The sequence below is a fragment of the Electrophorus electricus genome, chromosome 19 (assembly GCF_013358815.1).
Source record: "Electrophorus electricus isolate fEleEle1 chromosome 19, fEleEle1.pri, whole genome shotgun sequence".
Taxonomy (NCBI): Eukaryota; Metazoa; Chordata; class Actinopteri; order Gymnotiformes; family Gymnotidae; genus Electrophorus; species Electrophorus electricus.
Window position 1 is genome coordinate 14,089,220 of NC_049553.1, and position 22,171 is coordinate 14,111,390.

Below are 22,171 nucleotides of genomic sequence, written 5' to 3' on the forward strand. Positions count from 1 at the left end.
TGAATTAGAGAAAATTCAGAGGTGTAAGGTCAGGCTTTTATCCTCATCTCAGCAGAAGTTACTTCACCAGAAATACCGTACACAGATACCATACACCTACTAAACTGTTCGGTGAGTTATGTGGATTCCAGAAACATTTTATTCCTGAAATTCTGCTTTTATGCAAGACATCATTTTAAATAATTGTAGTGATTCTTCAACAATACAGCACCAGTTAGGAGTTTCTAAAACACTAAAGGACTGAGTTGGGATTATGTTGTTACTTTACTAAAGTTCACATAGTCAGTATTCAGTGTATAGAGGAACCATAGATCTGACGACATTATTGTTCCTTTAGCCAGCTTTCAGTGTTTTGCTTTATTTTGATGCTATTTTGATGAAACCAAACTGTGGAGTTAAAAGCATAAAGGATTTAGAAATTAAACACACTCATTAATAATCAAGATACAATTTATATCTTCATCACGAGAACATATGATGGAATTTAAAGTGAAGACAATCACATCTCTCCAGCCCTTTTTTCATGCTGATTTACATAAAGTTCCAGAAATGCAAACGAGTGTTGCGGCACCACTGTAGAATTTATCCATCCATATACAACAACCACACACCATTTCTGAAAGGTTATCCAATCCACTAGATTGAAAAATGTCTAATGTTTGGGGAAAAAAGGAGTCCGTCAGAGTCCTTCCCTGTACAGCCAGATTGAACATCATCAACTGTTCATCCTCTCACAGGGTTAAAGGTATAAAACCCCTGTTTGAATTTGTTCAGTGTCCTGACCCCCACAAAACTGCATTTCATAAACATTCACAGTGCTTCACTTTTCCCACATTTTGTTATGTGACAGCCTTATCCCAAAATGGATTAAATTTATTTTCCCCTCAAAATTCTACACACAATATCCCATAATGGCAAAGTGAAAAAAGTTTGTTTGGAAGTTTTGAAAATGTATTAAAAATAGAAAACCCAAAAAATCACATGTACATAAGTATTCACAGCCTTTGCCATGACACTCAAAACTGAGCTCAGGTGCATCCAGTTTCCACTGATCATCCTGCAGTTGTTTTGACAACTTGATTGGAGTCCACCTGTGGTAAATCCAGTTGATTGGACATGATTTGGAAAGGCACACATCTGTCTATATAAGGTCCCATAGTTGACAATACATGTCAGAGCACAAACCAAGCCATGAAGTCCAAGGAATTGTCTGTAGACCTCTGAGACAAGATTGTATCAAGGCACAGATTGGGGGAAGGGTACAGAAAAACTTCTACAGCAATGAAGGTTCCAATGAGCACAGTGGCCTCCATCAACAGTAAGTGTAAGAAGTTTGGAAGCACCAGGATTCTTCCTAGAGCTGTCCACCCGGCCAATCAGTGATTGGGGTAGAAGGACCTTAGTCAGGGAGGTGAACAAGAACCTAAGGGTCACTCTGACAGAGCTTCAGCATTGCTCTGTGGAGAGAGGAGAACCTTCCAGAAGGACAACCATTTCTGTAGCACTCCACCAATCAGGCCTGTATTGTAGAGTGGCCAGACGGAAGCCACTCCGCATTAAAAGGCACAAGACAGCCCACTTGGAGTTTGCCAAAAGGCACCTGAAGGACTCTCAGACCATGAGAAACAAAATTCTCTGGTCTGATGAAACAAAGATTGAACTCTTTGGCCTGAATGCCAAGCGTCATGTCTGGAGGAAACCAGGCACCACTCATCACCTGGCCAATACCATCACTACAGTGAAGCATGGTGGTGGCAGCATCATGCTGTGGGGTTGTTTTTTAGCAGCAGGAACTGGGAGTCTAGTCAGGGTCGAGGGAAACATTAATGCAGCAATGTACAGAGACATCCTTGAAGAAAACCTGCTCCAGAGTGCTCTGGACCTCAGACTGGGGTGAAGGTTCTTCTTCCAACAGGACAACGATCCTAAGCACACAGCTAAGACAACAAAGGTGTGGCTTCGGGACAACTCTGTAAATGTTCTTGAGTGGCCCAGCCAGAGACCAGAATTGAACCCTATTGAACATCTCTGGAGAGATCTGAAAATGGCTGTGCCCAGACGCTCCCCATCCAACCTGATGGAGCTTGAGAGGTTCTGCAAAGAAGAATGGGAGAAACTGCCCAAAAATAGGTGTGCCAAGCGTGTAGCATCATACTCAAAAAGACTTGAGGTTGTAATTGCTGCCAAAGGTGCTTCAACAAAGTATTAAGCAAAGGCTGTGAATACTTATGTACCTATGAATTTATTTATTTTTTTTAAATACATTTGCAAAAATTCCAAACAAACTTTTTTCACTTTGTGATTATAGGGTATTGTGTGTAGAATTTTGAGGGAAAAAATTAATTTAATCCATTTTGGAATAAAGCTGTAACATAACAAAATGTGGAAAAAGTGAAGCGCTGTGAATACTTTCTGGATGCACTATAAGAGGATGCAGCAGATAAGACCTCTAGATAACTGTGGAAGGAGTGGTCCAGGGAAACAGACGCAGTAGATAAGACCTCTAGATGACTGTGGAAGGAGTGATCTGTCGATGGATGCTACTGGGGCACAAGCTGGGAAATTATCACTGCCAGCTGGATTACCTGGGAGATGATGTATGATGTTTGAAAGACCGTAAACAGCCAGTGACCTTAGGTAACATCACTGATGTGTCCAAATGCATCGCTAGATGCAGGTCTTAGTTTAATAAGATGATTAAGTAGAGGAAAAACAATATACTGTGCAGTTTATTGGCCTCCTAACCAGGACTGATGAAAAACACTGGCATTGACTACAGAACAGAGGCTGTGTAGTGCCAGAGATATCCAATAGGTGGAGCTCATATACAGTTAGGCTGCACAGTTGATGTTCAGTGGGTCTGCAACAGGATTGTTATTTAAGCATAGCAGAATAAATCCATTTCGAAATCCATTTTAGTAGTACATTTTACTTTATAAGACAAAAGGACAAAGTTACTGTAATCAGTTCCACAGACTCAGGCTTAAGTCTTATCTCATCATGTCCATCAAATAATCACACTTTATGGAGGGTACTGTTGGGGGCTCAGATGTTACTGTTCCACTTAAACTCATTTTATAGACGTAGACTAAACATATTCCAAACTCCATAATGATAAGCAAAAACCAATAGGAATTTGTTGTAGTGCAGCTCATAGGATCTCTGACAATACATAAGCCCACAACATAAAATCACAACATGAGAATATATAAAACACATACAAATAAAACACACAATATACATAATGCAAAATTCACAAGTTCAAAAGTGCTCCATGTCCAGAGTCTCAATGAGTTTAAAAAGATCAATAAAATAAGCTGTGTGATAATACTTACTGCAAGAACCTGGTTGTAAAATGTCTAAAATCCAAAACCCCCTTCATCTTATCATACAGTACTGAAGGCAGGATTGTGATCTATAACTAATACATATAGTGATGATCTGATTTAGTGGAGGGGTTTGAAGGGTACTGAAATAACTTTAATTATGTGTTTAACTATATGTACTGGTTACATCATGCGATGCAACCATGAATATTTAAAATGGTGTCTGAGAAAAACTTAACTCAAACTTTTTCAAAGTGGGAGTTTAAATAGAGACTGGGTTATTCAGAATGATCAGGGCCCACAAAAATCTTATAACACATGTATGCACTGTATGTATTTACATATGCATGTATGTATATTCAAAATTCAAAAATTAAAAATGTATTTATATAGCACTTTATACAACAAGCTTTAAAAATGTAAAGCAGCTTTACAAATGTCCAAGTCCAAGCCCACAGTGAGCAAGACAAGGGTGACAGTGGCAAGGAAAAGCTCCCTAGAGCACGAGGAAGAAACCTTGAGAGGAACTAAGACTGAAAGGAGGGGCCATCCTCCTCTGGCTGAAAATGGACACCACAATGATAACAGTTTGAAGAGAAAAATACATTAAATAAAAATAAAATAAGCAATTAATGATTAGTCCATCTTTCCAGAAGTCCTAGTCTTGTCCTGAGGTGTCCAGGACCCAGCCCGCAAGAGAACATCCATTAAGAGCAATGGAGAAGTAGTTGGCTAGGGTGGAGGTGTGGTGGGCTACAGCAGGGGACCTCAGGGGGTGGTGGGAGTAGCCAATGCAGCTGAGATGGGATGAGGCTCAGTAACATCATCACATCAGAGATAGGTGTACCTCAGCAGAAAAAGAGACTAGATTAGGCATGTCCAGGTACAAAGGTGTGTAAATAAAGAAATTATTATGTGCAATGATGTAGTCTGGGCTGTTCCCCTAATACCATCAACAATTTCAAGTCTATCTAGTAAAAGGTTGTGATCTATAGTGTCAGATGCTGCACTCAGATCAAGCAATGTAAGCAAAGAGACATAACCCTGGTCAGAAGCCAACAACAGGTCATTGATTACTTTAATTAGTGCTGTTTCCATACTGTGATTAAATGCAGCATGGAAAAAGCAGGAAAATGGCTACCAGTCCATTGAAAATGACTTATTCCTCTATAAACAATGTTTCCACAAAACCATACCATAGAATCAGTACTGGGAAGACCAGTAAAAGTTAGCCATGTTATTTGAGGGATAAAGGAGTCAGGGAGTCACGTATGGTGGCTGCAAAGACAGCAGGTGCATTTATTCATTCTCCTTGGTGACTTCAACCTTCCATCAGACAAGCTGCATTCCTCCTGCATCCTTCCACTGTTGACAGCATTTGACCTCACCCTCTACCACTCTCCTCTGACTCACAAAGCGGGCAATGTTCTGGACCTGATCTTCACCCATACCACCACAACATCAGACATCGCAGTCACCCCCCTCCACCTCTCGGACCATCACTTTCTATCCTTCTCTCTCTCCCTTCCTTCTCTTTCCATCCAGTCATCTCCAACATGTTCCTCCTTCCTCCATCGCAATCAGCACTCCATAACTCCCTCTTCCCTTACTTCTACTGTTTTGTCCACCCTTCCTCACCCTGACTCTCTATCCTCTCTCTCTTTGGATACAGTTACAAATACTTTCATTTCTACACTCTCCACATCAATGAATCTTCTGTGCCCTCTCTCCTCTAGACCCGCTAAGTCCTCCCCACCAGCCCCCTGGCTAACAGAAACACTTCACTGCCACAGGAGAGAATGAAGGACTGCAGAGAGGAGGTGGAGGAAATCTCGCATAGATTCAGATCTTAGCTCATACAAGTCTCTCCTTTCCAAGTTCTCACTGGAAGTAACATCTGCAAAGTCATCCTACTACAGAGAGAAATTCGAATCATCATCATCTGATCCACGCAAGTGCTTCACTATTTTTTCTTCTCTCCTTAATCCTCCCCCTCCCCACCCTTCCTCATCTCTTACTCCAGAAAATTTGATCACCTTCTTTGAGAAGGTTGCAGCAATCCGCCAGTCCTTTTCCTCTGTTCCCACTCCTCCAACTAATGTGCATTCCCCAACATCCAACTCTCTGACTTCTTTTTCTCCTCTCCACAGATGAAATTCTTCAACTCCGACTATATGTCCGCTGGATCCGATTCCTTCTGCTCTGTTCCAGACAACCGCAAGAGATCTGCTTCCTTTCATCTGTCATCATCAACAACTACTTATCTTCTGGATATGTGCTTACTGCATTCAAAACCGCCAGGGTGGTACCAATCCTCAAGAAGGCCACACTTGACAGCTCCAGCGTTATCACTTCTCTCTTTCCTCTCAAAAGCCCTTGAATGAGCAGTTTATAATCAATTGTCTCTTTTTCTCACCCAGAACAAGCTGCATGATCCCAATCAGTCTGGCTACAAACCGGCACATTCTACAGAAACGGCCCTCATAGCGGTGACTGAGAAACTTCATGCCGCTAAAGCTGCCAAACAGTCATCTGTTTTGATTCTTCTAGACCTTTCAGCAGCCTTTGACACAGTGAACCACAACATTCTTCTCTCTGTTCTTTCCAGGCTTGGTGTGACTGCTATGCTGATGACACTCAATTATTTCTTTCTTTTCCACCCTCTGACACGCAGGTCTCCAGACGTATTTCGGCATGCTTAACTAACATTGCATCATGGATGACAGCCCACCACTTGAAGCTCAACCCCAGTAAAACTGAGCTTCTGTTCATCCCAGGTACTCCCAACCCTTACCATGACCTTACTGTTTCCATTGAGAACTCCCTGGTATCACCATTCGAAGCTGCCCGTAGCCTGGGCGTAACTTTGGACAACCAGTTGTCGTTCTCAACTCACGTTTCTAATCTAACCCGGTCTTGCAGATTCCTCCTTTGTAACATACGAAGGATTCGACCCTTTCTTTCGCAGGAAGCTACCCAGGTGCTTGTGCAGTCTCTTGTGATCTCAAAGCTAGACTACTGCAACTCGCTACTTGCTGGTCCTCCTCTAAAAGCCATCAAACCTCTACAACTTGTCCAGAATGCAGCAGCACGACTGGTCTTCAATCTTAGGAAGTTCACACATGTTACTCCACTGCTGTGCTCCCTTCATTGGCTCCCTGTAGCTGCACAAATCAGATTTAAAATCTTGATGCTTGCCTACAAATCCAAAAATGGACCAGCCCCTTCATACATGAGGTCAATGGTCAAAGCCAAACCTGTACCTGGAGTACTTTGAACCTCAAGTACTGCTCGGCTTGAAATACCTTGCTTCAGGTCTCATGGATGATGAGCATCGAGATTATTTTCTGTCCTGGCTCCAAGATGGTGGAATGAACTCCCGCTTGCTGTCCAGACAGCAGAGTCCCTTGCAGTCTTCAAACACAGACTGAAGACCCATCTCTTTGCAGAATATTTAAAGGGCAACTGACACTGCTCCCTTATTGACTGACTAGTTTAATACTTATTGTAGGGCATTATTTATGCTTTTTAACAAACTTTCGCACTTATTGTTTATAGCACTTATCATTGTTTAAGATAGACATTATGTATTTTGCACTTCTAGGGATCAGCATTCATCCCTGTATTCTACAGTATTCTAGTTCATTGGTATGTTTAATTCTAACCTACTATACTGTACTTATACTATGTATATATATATATATATATATATACATATATATATATATATATATATACATATATATATATATATATATATATATATATATACTGTACTCATAGATATATTCTATGAGTAAGTGACAAAGCACTTTTGTAAGTCGCTCTGGATAAGAGTGTCTGCTAAATGCCGTAAATGTAAATGTACTAAGCCTTGTGGCAAAACGTGTATTAAAATGTGTGAGTAGCAGGAAGTTTAACAACACCTGGCATGTCTGGCACAAGAGGAGCACATGGAACAATTACTTCATTTACCATCCTAAGGTCCTGTGTAAACCTTCAGCCTTCAGCCCTTCCCAGATTAACAGTTGTATTATAAAGCAAAACTGTTTCTTTAATCACTAGATAGAGGATATTGCTTGCAGCACACTGGCTGCTGTGTTGATAGCTGAGCCTGATATGGTTTACAGTTTAACAAACCCACTTGATCTGTGTGTTTGCTAAAGTTTTGAGGCAAGCTCCTAGCCGGTAACTTCAGGTATCCAGGTCTGTGAGCCCTCATGCTACACCTCACTTATTGTCTGCGAAGGTGTTTGTGTTTTTCCAGTTTTCCCTCTCAAGTCTGTCTCTCTCCTGAGGCTTCCCTTAGCCATTCAAGTTCCTCCTCGTGTTCTGGTTTTGTTTGGGAAGTTTTAGTTTGGTTTTCCCCAGTGCATCAGGGTTGCCATTATTCCCGTGGTGTCCTTTGTTCTCCCTTTTTCCATGCTCAGCGTGGTGTTTAGAGTTTCCTTTTGTTTTACCTGATCCAAGATCTAACTGTTCTGCACACGGGCCAACCATCATTAGAGTGTAGTTGCTCATCCAGCAGGGTGTCTGTGTCATCAACTAGATGCCCTGGGTTTGAGCCCATCTTACAGAGAATTAATTCATTTTGTCCTAATATTTTATTCACAATTATGAAATATGCATTTTTCATTTTTTAAATGTATGTATCTAAACAAAAAAGTGTTCTTAAGATGTTTATTAAGAGGCTAAACATTTTAAATAAGTATGAATGGTCATAGGAAAATATCTTTGTTGCAATATCTGTCTTTTTTATTGGTATGAGTTGAAAAACACAACCACATTAGTTATTGTTATTAATATTATTATTATTTTATTTAGAGTGATTCCTTTTATATAGAACATCAATCTCTGTAGCATGTGAGCTCCAGAATGAATGACACTAACAGATATGAAGAGGCTGAGGAGGCTGAGAGGTGAGAACGTCTGTACAACAGCCCTCACAACACAACCCTATGCAAATGCAACAACTACTCACAGATGTATCAGTATCACAATGCGTCAAAATGAGCTAAAACCAAATGAGTGAAACAATCAAAGGCAGAGAATAAAGAGAATACTACAGCACATAGTATTGTTGTTGGACTCAAGGATCTTGAAAATTCAATTGTTGTTAGCAGTATCTATTTAATCTTCCTCTAAATTGGCTTTTCAAATTTCATGAACTTCTGCCTTGTTATACAAAGCAATCACATTTTATTGAATTTCCACTTTGCAAATGTATCAGTTTCCTTTAGACATCTGAGTGGTAAGACTAAAACTAACAAGTAGCCTATGGAACAACATAGATAAAAGTTCTGGTTAAAATTTTGGATAGAGTATTACTTCTTCTGTAAAGAATTACATATTCCTTCATTCTCTGAAACTTTAATACCAATGTTTGCTTAAAGACCAAGGAACCCTCAATCTCTTATCTTCTGCTAATTCAATTAATTTTACACTTCCATGTATGCAATATGAATACCGTTACAAAGTCCAATAAATGACAAATTTTGTTCCAGCAAAATTTCATACTTTTCCTTGTAAAATGGGTGGCCCTTTTGTAAAGATTATATAAGTTTTATGCTCAACAGCCAGAAAGTTGCTGCCCCTCTCATATTCTCTACCTTCCTGCTTTCAAATCCTCTTTGAGTCTGAGCAACCTATACAGCTATCTATTTAGTAAAAGCCAAAGCTATCTAGCTATCAAGTAAAAGATGGAATGGTTATTCTAAGGACACACACATAGTTGTCTTGTTACACTTACATGTTGATTTTAATGTTTGTACATGTGGATCAATATACCGTATTGATTATCTTGGGATAACAGACCTAAGTTTGATTTTATAGATTTTATAGATCAGATGATCCTTCACACGTTAGAGCATCATAGTGACACCACATCTGCATCTTGCAGAATAACAAGTTAATTCTAAATGTATCAAAGCAGGCTTCACTGACCTTTTAAAGATACTAAATACCCATATGTTTATTTGACACAAATTACCATATTTTTCACAAATAAAAACTGTGGCATCCTAAACCAAATTCCTCATTTTTTCTTGATGGAAATTGTATGAGGAGACTGTTTCAGTTATATTGCACAACTCACATATACTAATAGAACATAATTAAAACATAAATAACAGGAGTATATTATTGTGATATAATTTATGCAAGTGCCACTATGTCACTATGTACATTTAAGTACTGTAAGCATATAGGTAGGAAACCTGAAGAAGAAGAGACAGACCTCCACACATGAATTTCCTGAAAGGGACTCACTTGCCCTTTATCACTGTTTTTCTTCAACAGAACTTCTGCTTGTATGGGACAAAGTGACAAACACTTTCCACATTCACTGTGTGTCTTATATGTTCTGATCTATAATTATTTGCTGTTGGTGGATGAAAGATAAATATCAGCAACATAAATGAGAATGTTTATCAAGCACATGTATGCAACAAATATTTTTGCATGCATTGCCTAAATATGTGTGTAGTTTCACTGACTTGTACCGATTCACCATGGAGAGAATCCTGTACAGCTGCATCGCTTCCTGGTACAGTGGTCTCAACCACATGATCTCAACCACAGGAACTTACAAAGAGTGGTGAGGTCACGTGACCTCTTCACAGGCAAATGTAGTGGTTGGTGACATATTGCTCAAAAAGGACTGAGAGAAAATAATAAGCATATGCAAAATTTATTAAATACACATCACAATGCAATAAGGCCACTTGACTGAGAATTCATAGGACACCAGCTACTCAACTAGTACAAACTTCCAGGGACTGATAATAGGACCAAAGCAAAATACACATGTGAATTACTCCAAAGCCTCAAAACACTCCATGCTACCAAAGGGAAAGATGCCCTAATAGTGCTCAGCCATCATGTTCAGCATACACGAGGCCGCCACGATCCCCTCGTAGCACCATATCCACACGGCATCTACTGCTAGCACAAACTTATAGCACGCACTTAAATGTGAACCCCCACTTGTAGGACCCTGCCTGCTGTTCAACACAGATACAGCAAGACAGGACCCTATCTGACACTTTACCTGCCAAACCTTGTAAAGCCTAATGGGTGTGTCCACATGACATTGATTACCCATCTATGCATGAAACCTCACACTTACGCATGTGGAAGAGATGTGTATTTTTCATTTTCATTTAACATCACCATTGATGAAAAATTGCATTCATACATGTAGTGTTAGTCTTATGTAAGCATATCATCAAGTTTTCCTTTATTGTTGACCAAGTTATTTGCGGGTATACCATAGCTGAAATATCATTCCTCCAGGACTCATCGTTCAACATGCAACATAACGTTAAGTGACAAAACAGTAAACACAGGTACAAAGGCACATCCCAGTGCAGGATACAGGACATTGCAAAAACACAGTACTGTCTACATAATTACTGTAAACATCATTGGCAGCAACATGGTACACAGTGTGGTATACTGGTTTAAAGAAATTATTCTATTATTAAGAGTCTGTGCAGTGTGGCTTGATTTGGTGTATGCAGTGTACAGTAGCAGCAGAATGTTACTGAACAATAGTCCAATGGGTGTCTGAGGGAAAAAAGCTCTTACACATTCTAGTGGAGATAGCTCGGATACTCTGGTACCTTCTACCAGGTGATAGGGTGAATAATCCATGGGAGGGGTGGAAGGGGTCCTCTACAATGCTGGTGGCTCTGCAGGGTTTAATGTATACTGACTGAGGAAAAAAACATGCTGATGATACTCTTTGCTGTCTTCACTGACCACTGTAGGGTCTTGTGTCCTTGATGGTGTAGCTACCACATAGTGCTGCACCTACACAGCATGCTCTTATATGTTAGGAAAATGAAGTTTGGATCCAACACATTTGGCTCTACTAATCAGATAATCAGATAATACTAAAAGGCATGATTAGTTCAATCATATGTGCTGGAACTAAACTCTGCAAGGCAGCAGATCTCCTGGACTGGAGTCATTTTTTCTAACTCTATAATGTTTCACACTGAAGGCCCTCTGCAAAGGATTTGGTAAGTTTATTACACCATCCTGTGGTTAAAATGAGGATTTTCATAAGAATCATTTAATATATATTTGACTTTTCACATAAACCATACTGGCTTTTGAAATTCCCTGAATGCAGTTTCTAAACTCTGCAAGGCAGCAGATCTCCTGGACTGGAGTTATACTTTCTAACTCCATAATGTTTGACACTGAAGGCCTGCTACAAAGGATTTGTTAAGTTTATTACACCATCCTGTAGTTAAAATGAGGATTTTCATAAGAATCACTTAAATATATTTGACTTTTCACTACTGGCTTTTGAAATTCCCTGAATGCAGTTTCTAAGTGCTGATCGTGACCATTCACACATACCCAGACCCATGTGCTCTCTGTCTGGCACTGCTGAAGACACAGAAGTGCTATTTCTTAACAAAGTGCAGCGTTTGATTAGATACTGAGCTAGTTTGGAATATGAATAAAGCGAAGAGCTGCTAAGCCAATGAGAATATTTTTACCATTCATGAGTGCATATCAGAAGAAGAACAGAACATTAATAATTTTGTGTTTGGGAAAAAATATGTTTTTGCATTAATTCAGTGCATAAATCCTCAAGCATTACATGTTTACTTTGCACTGCTTAAGTAAATTTGTTACAAGTTAAAAATCAAATAAAAAATAAGAGAGATATATATATATATGTAATACACACACACACACTAATGTAGTTAATGCAGATTAAATTGTAATTTTAACTGAATTAGAAAATATAAAACTAAAGCTTGAATAAATATTTTATTTAACCATGATAACTATAAATTTGCAATCATAAGAGAAATTCATAATTACATTTTTGTAAGATTTTATTATATTTATTTATTTATTTGCTCTTTTGAACACACCAGCTGTATGTTGGGGGCGCACATAATGAGTGGACCAATAGACCTGTCATACAAACTCATGCATATACAGTACATGTTAAGAAATGTTAAGGTTTATTTTTAGAACGATAATGAGTTTTTAATAGCAATAGTTTTTTTTTATTATAGCAAACAAACATTTATGAAAGAAAGACATAAGTAAACAAATAGGCTACAATAATAAGTTATAATGATATATAAGAATATTGAATTACAATTTTACATCAAAATGTATAGCGTACGAACAATGTGCAGTATGTGAGCCATCACTTAAATGTTTCACACTTGGCTAGGCATATGGGTAAAAATCAAGCCAAAAAGACTATAAAACATTAGGATGTTCATGGTGAGAGAAAATTAGAATAACAGAAAAATCTATTAATAAAAATGAAATTTAAATGTAAAAAAACCCATAAAAAATACCAAATGAGCATGCACCTTGTACTGTTATCACCCTTTTAAAAATTATTATTCTTTTAATTGTACTATTTTGATTGTGGCTATTCAAAAATATTCAGCAGCATCAAGTGATCTTTACTAGATGATGTAAACTGGATACATCATTGGCAAAGTTATGGAGTATAAGCCTAAATATCTCTTTAGTTCAGATCCTGGTCCCTCCTGTCCCCTAAAGCCACAAGCTAGACTTCAGAAAACCTCGAGTACAGCAACACCACAAGGAACGGAACAACAGATCCTGTAAAAACTACATTTATCATAGATTCTCTGTGAGGCAGCTTTGACACTACTCGAGTCACTGATTGAAGATTTAAATTTCACAATGTTGCACTTTCTTCAGACACCTAAAAGAGAAAGATGCTTTATAAGGTCTCTTCACACATTAATTAGAAAAACATACATTTTTATTCGGGTTTGCATGAATGGCTTAACCTTAGTGTTTAAGCTATTGAGAAAAATGTTCATTTGAAATGTTAATTTGATATGTCCTATAAGGCACATCTTTAAGAATACCCTATAGTTTCATCTAGGAAATGTTAAGGAATTGCTAGTGAACTGTCTTATCAACATGTCTGTAATGAATCACTCTTACCTGTTATTCTTTTTGCTGTGCCTTTTGCTAACCTGAGCATATGTTGAATCTGTGGTTTTAGTGGAATCACCTGGAAAAGAGGTAGAATGCAAAGACTTTTACACTGACTCAAGGTCTAAAAACACTGCAGAATACCCCCTAGTGAGCAAAACATTGTTGAAATGGGATATACGACTCTGAAATTTGTTTATATTCCACATAATACAATCCTGGTAACAATTTGTGTTTTATTAATTTAATGCACATATCAGTTCTATTGTTAAAACCTCCTACTGTCATCTTGGTAACATAGCCAATATTGTAATTGAATTTCAATCCTGTCTCTCTAACCCTGTTGCTGTGTCTCTTGTGCATGACTTTGTTTTTAGTCACTTGGAGTATTGTATTTCTCTTCTTGTAGGTATCAGTCCAAATTATGTTGTTGCACCTTCTGACTCACAAACATATTACACCTGTTCCCTAAGATCTTCACTGGCTTCTTGTAAAATACTGCATCCAATTCAAAATCCTTATGCTCACTTGCAAATCTCTTAATAATTTCATTCCTTCCTGATTGTCTGACCTTCTCCTTCCTTACAAACCCAACTGTACTCTCTGCTCATCTTCAGCTGATCTGTTAACTGTTCCTTCTTCTAACCTCCATAGGTTTGGTGAGCATCCTCCAGATCAGCTCCTCATCTCTGGGCTGCTCCTCCTACAGGTTTATCAGTCAAATTTTCTCTGCATGTTCAAAATAAATCTCAAATCTTAAAACTTACCACCAACCTGCTCTCTACAACCCTGTTTCTATTTCTTGTTTGTCCTTAGGTATTCTCTGTTCTAGTATTAATGTAGCATCTCATGTATTATATTATTAAACACCCATTAAAGACTCTTGGCAAGAAGGAACCAATAAATGCCTGTTTCCTTCTTGCTGCACCATCCCATGAAGCCCATCCAGGTTTATTAGGGGCCACTTAACATTACTGGCATGGGCCGCCATGGGCCCCACACAGAAAGCAGAAATGCTGGCTACCCTAGCAGCAGTAGCATAGGGCAAAGAGAGACACTTTGGAGTTTTCAGAAAGTGGGCACAGCTCGATAAGATCATACAGCTGTACAGTGGTGTAGAGCTTATTATGGTGCAGTACATCCTTGAGCAGCACCATGCAACATCTATTCACAGGCATCTCAACACACACATGCATACTTGTTCTCTTGCTTCCACACACACACACCTACAGAACAGACATTCATATGCATATAGACATATCAGTATATTAGCACACACTGACAGTCTCATCTTTTTCCCCTCATGCTCACTACCCCCATCACCCAGCCAGCAGTGTACATTCTACCCCCCATCACCTAGCAGTGAGTTTACATTCATTTATTTAGTTTAACTAGTTTTGTTGCTACTATTGTGACTATTGTACTTTTCTCTTCAAAAGTGAAAATTAAGTTCTAAGTACATCATATCAGTGCCCTCCCTGGTCTTCTCTAACAGTGCACAACAGACATGAATTAGCTTTCACACAATAAAGTAACATCTTATGGAACAGCTTCCACAGTGACGTTTTTAACACTACAGGAGCTGGAAGCATTCGGTCTATTAAATGCAAAAGTGAATCTATGATTCACAACAGAGTATATTCAGATATACTTTTTCAATCTCAGTCTCACCCGTTTGTTTTGGCTTCTTCATGGTTTTCATTTCAGTTTCAGCATAAGTCACATCACTGGGTCCTGGACCATCTGTGAAAGAGGGAAAAAAACCTCATTCTTTCCCCACAGTCATTTACCATCATAATCCTTTTAAAGAACTCTGCAGGGCATTACTCAGACATCCCACACTACAGGCCTTCTCCAGTCACACCCTGTAGTCTTCCATCAGGCAGACACTTCACTGCTTAACCCCACACAGACTACTCTCATTAACTATAAAGCTTAACCCAATACAAACTACTGTCCTTAACCAATTACAGTGATGTGTTTTGTGTGGTCTATAATTTCCCAGAGGCCAGAGAAAACATGGATCATGTTTTTCCGAGGAATTTCTATATTGTCCAGATTCCATTGGCATCTTATCACTTAGTATATAAAAAACATTTTCACTACTTTTGTTGCCACTTTTGTCACTAATGTTGTTAGAAACACTGACAAATTTACACATTTCCAAGATGCAAAAGTAAATTAGTGTTTAATAAAACCAGTTTCTTGCTTTATCTGGCATTTATGAAGTGGAGCTGTGATGTTCTACTGCTTACCCTTTTCTGACTTCTGTTTCAGTTCTGAGTACATCACATCAGTGCCCTCCCTGGTCTTCTCTAACAGTACAGAACACACATGCATTAGCTTTCACCACAAAAAAACAAGGTATATATATTTCATACACAAGCCCATCGCCCCACCTGTTTGTTTTGGTTTCTTCTTGGGTTTCATTTTAATTTGAGCATAAGTCACATCACTGGGTCCTGCACCAGCATCTGTTAAAGAGAAAACAAACTGCTTTCCCTCATTTTCATTCTAATTTCATAATCTTTTAAAGCTGCAACATGTAAATTAGTGGAATTACTGAGTCCAGAGGAGAAATAAATATGGTAAAGTATCTTTGTGCACCTTCAAGCTACACTGTAAAGTCTAAAATATTCCAGAGTCATAGCAGTCAGATCAGATTTGGTGGGAATGTTTTGACCAATATCACATGCACATTCTTTTGTGTACTGACAGTTTTGAGTGAGAAGAATGTTCAGCTTTGAGTGTGAGGAGTGAGAGGTTTGGCTGTGAGGAGTGAAAGGTTTTAGTGAGAGGTGTGAGAGGTTTCAGTGAGAGAAGTGAAAGATTTCAGTGAGAGTTTGTGAGAGGAAGAAGAGGCTTGAATGGGAGGGATGAAAGGTTTGCTGGGGTGAGAGGTTACTTTCTTTACACATGTTTGCAAAGTCCATGTTTGAGTTTCAGACTAAAACAGCACATTTTAGTCTGAAACTTATAGTGACAAATATACTAACAAAGAGGATCAAGTAATATGTATACATTGATTTCCAACCACATACACTACAGGACAAATGTTGTTTACGGTCAAACTCATCTCAAACCAACACTATAGGGTGCCGATCAAATGATTGTGGGGTACCTTTTGTCATAGCACCACAAACACAATTACATCATCTCCCAAATGTTTCACAATGCAGACCACACATGCTGCCATCTGACCAAAGAGCAGATTTCCAGTGTTCTAGTGTGCATTTGCTGCATTCTTTTGCCCAAGACTTTTGCCCTGCTAGAGATCAGTAAAGCATGTATTTCAGCTGAAATCTGTGGTTCTGCAAACTGGTGATTTATTAGGTTAATGACTTTAATATGATTGTCCTTTTCAGTAGAGGTACCTTCCTTTCCTGGGGTATTTGCATAGGAGCCAGTTTCATTGCAGCAATTGGTGGTTTTGGCAACTGCATTTATTTAAAAAAAAAAACTTTCAGAGGTTTTGCTATTTTCCTAACTGACTGGCCATCACTTTTTAGAGTAATTATGGTCTGACTTTGTCTTTGCTTAGTTCAGTGTAAGATTTTGACCAGATAAATCCCTTGGTATCTACTCTACCTTGCTAAATATAAATAATTATCTCAGGTATTTAGACTAAGGATGGTTTTGAGAATGCATAGCATTTCTGTTATCTTTGTATTCTTATAAACTGTTGTATATGTATTTTCATAAATAATTACGTGAAAATTACTATACGAAAGAGAAATATTTAATTTTTGTTAGGTGTATACAAACAGATACTGTACATTAAGTGTGACTGATACCGGCATCAAACAGACATTACTGTGAATAATCTGTCAACAATCATTAAATGAACTATAACCCTGGGTTACAGTTATTGATGGTGGTAAAAAAAATGGATTAACATTATAGTAGTCACGTGAACCTTATAGCTCATAAAACAAGGGCAAATTCCAAACATCCAACAACTGATGGTATATTTCTATCTTCAAGTCTGCAAGATACAATCTGTTAGTTTCTCTCCAAGTCTCTCTCTTACACACACACACACACACACACACACACACAAAAGATTGTAGTAAAATTGTTGATATTGGTCTTTATTCCTTTGTTTTTGGGTTTTTTGCTTTAAACCTTTGAGTAAACTACAACACTTGACCCATAATAATAATAATAATAATAATAATAGGGTTCATAATTTAGGGTGGTACTGTATGGAAAAAAGAGACAGTGTTAAGTGTCCCTCCATTCAGTCTTGTGTTCTTTTAAAATAATTTGTATTAGGTGGTATGTACCTTTACTGTGAAGTTTCAAGTTTTTCAGCTCTTTTTTTGAGTAAGTTCCATCAGTTGGGCCTGTTAATGTATTATCTGACATCAACATCGGATGTCAGATATTTAGAAGTCAGTTTAGATAAGCAGAAAAGCAAAAAGTCAGTGTTCTTACTGCGGATATGCAGAGTTCTTACTATTTCCTGTGTGTTTTGTTTTATTATTCACAGCATATACATACGTGTCATTGTTGGATGAAGCAGTAAAATCATTACAAACATAAAAGGGCAGCCATTAAAGTAGTAAATTTATTTGAGGTGAACTCTACCTGTAATCCTGTTACCAACATTGGCATAAATCAGATCACCTCCTATTAAAGAGGAAAGAAGGCAGTGTAAATAAAAGTGTTCATTTGAACAAAAAGCTGGTGGGTTCAGTAGAAACACAAACCAACCTGCTTGCAGCAGTGAGGTTCCTGAAAGAGAGCTCCCAGGCCCAGTCCAACTCTGCCTCTGGCCCGTGGTCTGGCTAGTGTTCTCCTGATGTCCAGTAGGGGGAGACAGAGATCTTGTACCTCCTCACACAGTAAAGCAGTTGCAACGTTAATAGGATCACTGTTCAATTTCATTTAACAGTTAATGGAAAATGGATAAAAATACCTTTTATGCTGTAAATTGACAATGTTTCTGGCAGCAAGAACACAATCACCATGGTGTACATAAATAATTTGTCTTTAAATAGTCTGTGTATAATTGTCATATGCTACAGATACATGGATGCTTTCAAACCTTTGTTCTTCTTGTAGCTCAGGAACAGGATAAGTATGATAATGAGCAACAAGGTTAAACTGAGTCCAACAGCCGGTCCAACTATTACACCACTGGATCCAGGACCTAAGCCTGTGGAAGCGAAGTGACATAAGTATGAATTTACATTCAGAACACTTTACTGAAATAATGTAAAATAAATCAAATATCATGAAAAGGATTTCTCACCTCTGACTGAGACCCAGCTCTTTGGTGACTCTTTTCTCTCTGGGTATTCACAGTGGTAGAGACCCTCATCTGATTTTAAGATGGCATGGATGATTATCTGTCCTGTGGTCTGGTTCCAAAAGAGTGATCCATCTTTATAGAAGTAAGATATGAGGTTAGAAGATGTTTTGTTCAATAAACATCGTAGAGTCAGAGAATCTCCCTCAGTCACAGGATGTACAGGACTGTCTAGGATCACATCACCATCTGTAAAAGAGATGCAGAAAACATAAAATGTGGAAAATACACACAAGTATTTTCACATGCATGAAATATTATTCATCTAATTCTACAAATAAATATAGTAGAGTTATTATATTCTATCACTAGTCCTATGGTTCCTGTGATAAAAATGACTGGAGACCCACCATGCACTGTGATGTTGACAGGTTTACTGCTCCCTAAAGACTTAGACTGACACCAGTACACTCCAGTGTGGGCTGTGGAGAGAGAGCTGATGTTGCATGTAGATCTTGTAACTGATTCCTTGCCTGGTGGACAATTTGACACACTCCTATTTTGTGTGTATTGCATGACTCTCCATTTGGTAGAGTTCCTCTGGTCCTCACAGCTCAGTGAGAGAGAGTGACCACTGAAGTGTTGAGTTCTGTTGGGAATGATGATCAGAGAGACTAGAGAAGACACATCTGCCAAATCAGACAAAACAAATGTTGCACAATACTGTTAAACTTATGCCACATACACGAACTGTTCACTGTACTATAGGAAAACTGATAGTTTAACTGATAGAAAATACTCAGACATTCATACTCTACAGTACTTTAAAATAACTAAATGATGGTTTTTCTGTATTTAACCACCTTACCCCTAAACAAACCCTGTACACACCGGAGCTCAGTTCTCATCTCTTCACACTCTCTATTCACTCTGAGCCTTTTTGCAGTGCTTAATTCTACAGCTTTTTCTTAACACTGTATTGTTAACTGCATTGTCTTCACACAGTGTAATGTTAGCTGTATTGTCTTCTTAACTCTATTGTTCCAGTGTAAAAGCAGCAGTCCTGCTCCCTCACTCATGCAGGTGCTACCTCGTACATGATGTCACTGGGAAATCCTGCTTATTTCTGTAGCTGGAATTTAGTAAAGCCTCTCACACTGTCTATGTAGTTTACTAAGAGTGTGCAGATATCAGCCTCTGAGCCAAAACCAGCCTTGTGCCACCACTGTTATCTGCATGTTGTTTGTATGTTCAGCTGTATACAGTATCACTATCGCAGAAACTCTCTTACCAGTAATGTTTACCCAGAGCACATCACTGTAGTCTGTGTAGTAGACTGGATTTCCTCTGCCAGCTCTACACCAGTACTGGCCTCCATCAGAAAGCTTCACTGCACTGATGGTGTAAGAGTGTGTTGCAGTGTTGGTCTCATTCTCAGGGTTCTGTGTGTGTTTGGACCAGTAAAACCTCCATCCAGCAGACTGCACCAGCTTACAGTACAGAGTCACTGGGTTTCCCATCAGTGCAGCTCCTTGAGGGCTAGATGTGAGTTCAGGTTTAGGTTTCACTGCTGATGGAAATGAAACAAACGGTTCAGCTCATAAATTAAGTTCACATGCTGCTTTCAGACGCTTTACCACAGTCATTATATAACAGAGTGACACAATCTATTAGGATGTAACATCTCAGCCAAAGTGCTGATACAGATCTGATCTCATGGTGACCTGAGGCTGATAGTGGAGGTAAATCAGACGGATGGACTGCAGATATTTAGTGTCATCTGTAGTCATATTATGTTGTAGTTAATAATAACTAAAGGGTTGAACACACTCACCTGATACAGTCAGCGTAACAGCATCACTGGTGTGGGAGTAGCGGGATCCTCCTGCCTCTGTTCCCCTACAGGTGTAGTTACCTGTATGAGACTCTTCAGCACCACTGATTGTGTACACCTGTTCTCTGCTGACAGGACTGAGTGAACCCTCTTTCTTCCAGCTGTACTGCCACTTAGAGACGCCTCTTCTCTGTATGTTACATCTGAGAGTGACAGTCTCTCCCTCAAATACCTGTGGATCAGGCTTTATGGAGGCCACAGCTTTTGGTCTCGCTGTGGAAAGATCATCAAAACCACTGAATAATTGCTTTTTTTTGGTGAAGTTGTTTTCATGTATATGCAGATAATGGAAAACAGAAAGAAGGCTATTTCTAAACCTTTAACTGTTACTAAAAGAAATAATATGTAACAGTAGATAAACATGAAGACTTTCTCAAATTGTGAAAATGACAAATAAATGTTGTAAATAACCTCCCCAAATTGCATTAGGCATTACTAATATAAACAAGAGCGGGTGTTGAATTCCAATAAAATTATTCATCTCAAATTTCAGCCAATGACATTATTCATCTAATATCTAAGCACAATGGTTAACATGGAAATGTTAAGGCCACATCAAGATCCGTTTACAAATGTGACAAAGGTGGAATCCTGACAAGGAAAACTTTTTGGGGAATTCAGTGATGTACTGATTTTATTACTCCGTTAAACCAAGCGTGGTGGAAACATACTGCACAGGTTGTAAAAAAAACAAACAAATTAGTAGTCAAAATTGAGTGTGAGCAATAGACACATGGCACATACTTCATTTGGTGAATAGGAGTAATTGCTGAGTATTTTTTTCATATATTGTCATGTTGTATAATTGCACTTTTTGTCTTGATTTGGGGATCTATATTTCTGTGTAAGTGTTACATGTGATGAATCAGTGGGACCTGCAGGAATTATTTTTGTGGGGGGAGGGGCAGGTGGTAGAGAAAGTTTTTGGGGTGTGTGATAAAATGAAATACAGCATATAGGAATTTCAGGTACACAAGTTAATACAATCTGATATTGTAAGGGTTGGCACCAGGCCGAGGCCCCCTCCGGCCACCAGAGGGAGGCCGCGAGTCAGGCACACTACTAATCAGGCTGGGCTACACCTATATAAACTCAGTGACCCAGTCACTCAGTGTGGGGTCTTTGCTAAAGTGTTGAGCCAAGCTCCTACCTGGTAACTTTTGGGTATTGAGGTCTGTGAGCCCTTGTGCTGCACCTCTCTTCAGCTCTGTGAGGGTGTCTTTGTTATTACATGTCCCCTCCCCTCTCCAGTTTTCCCTCTCAAGTCTGTCTCTCTCCCAGGGCTCCCCTTAGCCATTAAAGTTCCTCCCTGTTTTCTGGTTTTGTTTGGGAAGTTTAAGTTTGGTTTTCCCCAGGTCATCGGGGTTGCCGTTCTTCCCGTGTTGTGCTTTGTTCTCCCTTATTCCATGCTTGGTGTGGTGTTTAGTTTTTCCTCTCATTTTGCCTGTTCTAAGATCTAACTGTTTTGCACACGGGCCACCATCATTAAAGCGTGGTAGCTCACCCAGTAGACTGTTGGTGTCATCTGATCTGGGTCTGAGCCCCATTATAGATATTCACTTGAGAATAACTAAGGAGTCATTAACTGACCTATCAAATGGCATTTTCAGTTGCTTTTAACTTTCACAAGCTGAATGCAACCTGACCCAAAAGAATGGTACTAGTAAATAATGAAAGGTTTAATTCTCATTGGCTTCAATTCCTCCAACACTAAATGAGGCTGGAGAGTATTAAATGCAG

General features: G+C 38.9%; 2 protein-coding genes across 2 annotated transcripts in view; both read right to left on the minus strand.

The window, feature by feature from the left end:
- LOC113569016 (titin-like) overlaps positions 1–22,171 on the minus strand; it is a 74,117-nt gene that overhangs the window by 31,985 nt on the left and 19,961 nt on the right. The window lies entirely within an intron of this gene.
- The window catches only part of LOC113568870 (Fc receptor-like protein 5), a 56,294-nt gene continuing 46,336 nt past the window's right edge, over positions 12,214–22,171 (minus strand). Inside the window, exons 13-25 of the mRNA XM_035536578.1 lie at positions 20,372–20,644; positions 19,829–20,107; positions 18,948–19,226; positions 18,541–18,786; positions 18,334–18,444; positions 18,000–18,119; positions 17,874–17,915; positions 17,570–17,644; positions 15,683–15,757; positions 15,539–15,598; positions 14,955–15,026; positions 13,293–13,362; positions 12,214–13,044 (exon numbers count right to left, since the gene is read on the minus strand). Coding sequence (XP_035392471.1) covers positions 13,011–13,044; positions 13,293–13,362; positions 14,955–15,026; positions 15,539–15,598; positions 15,683–15,757; positions 17,570–17,644; positions 17,874–17,915; positions 18,000–18,119; positions 18,334–18,444; positions 18,541–18,786; positions 18,948–19,226; positions 19,829–20,107; positions 20,372–20,644 — 1,736 coding nt within the window. The 3' untranslated portion in view covers positions 12,214–13,010. The remainder of the gene's footprint in view (positions 13,045–13,292; positions 13,363–14,954; positions 15,027–15,538; positions 15,599–15,682; positions 15,758–17,569; positions 17,645–17,873; positions 17,916–17,999; positions 18,120–18,333; positions 18,445–18,540; positions 18,787–18,947; positions 19,227–19,828; positions 20,108–20,371; positions 20,645–22,171) is intronic.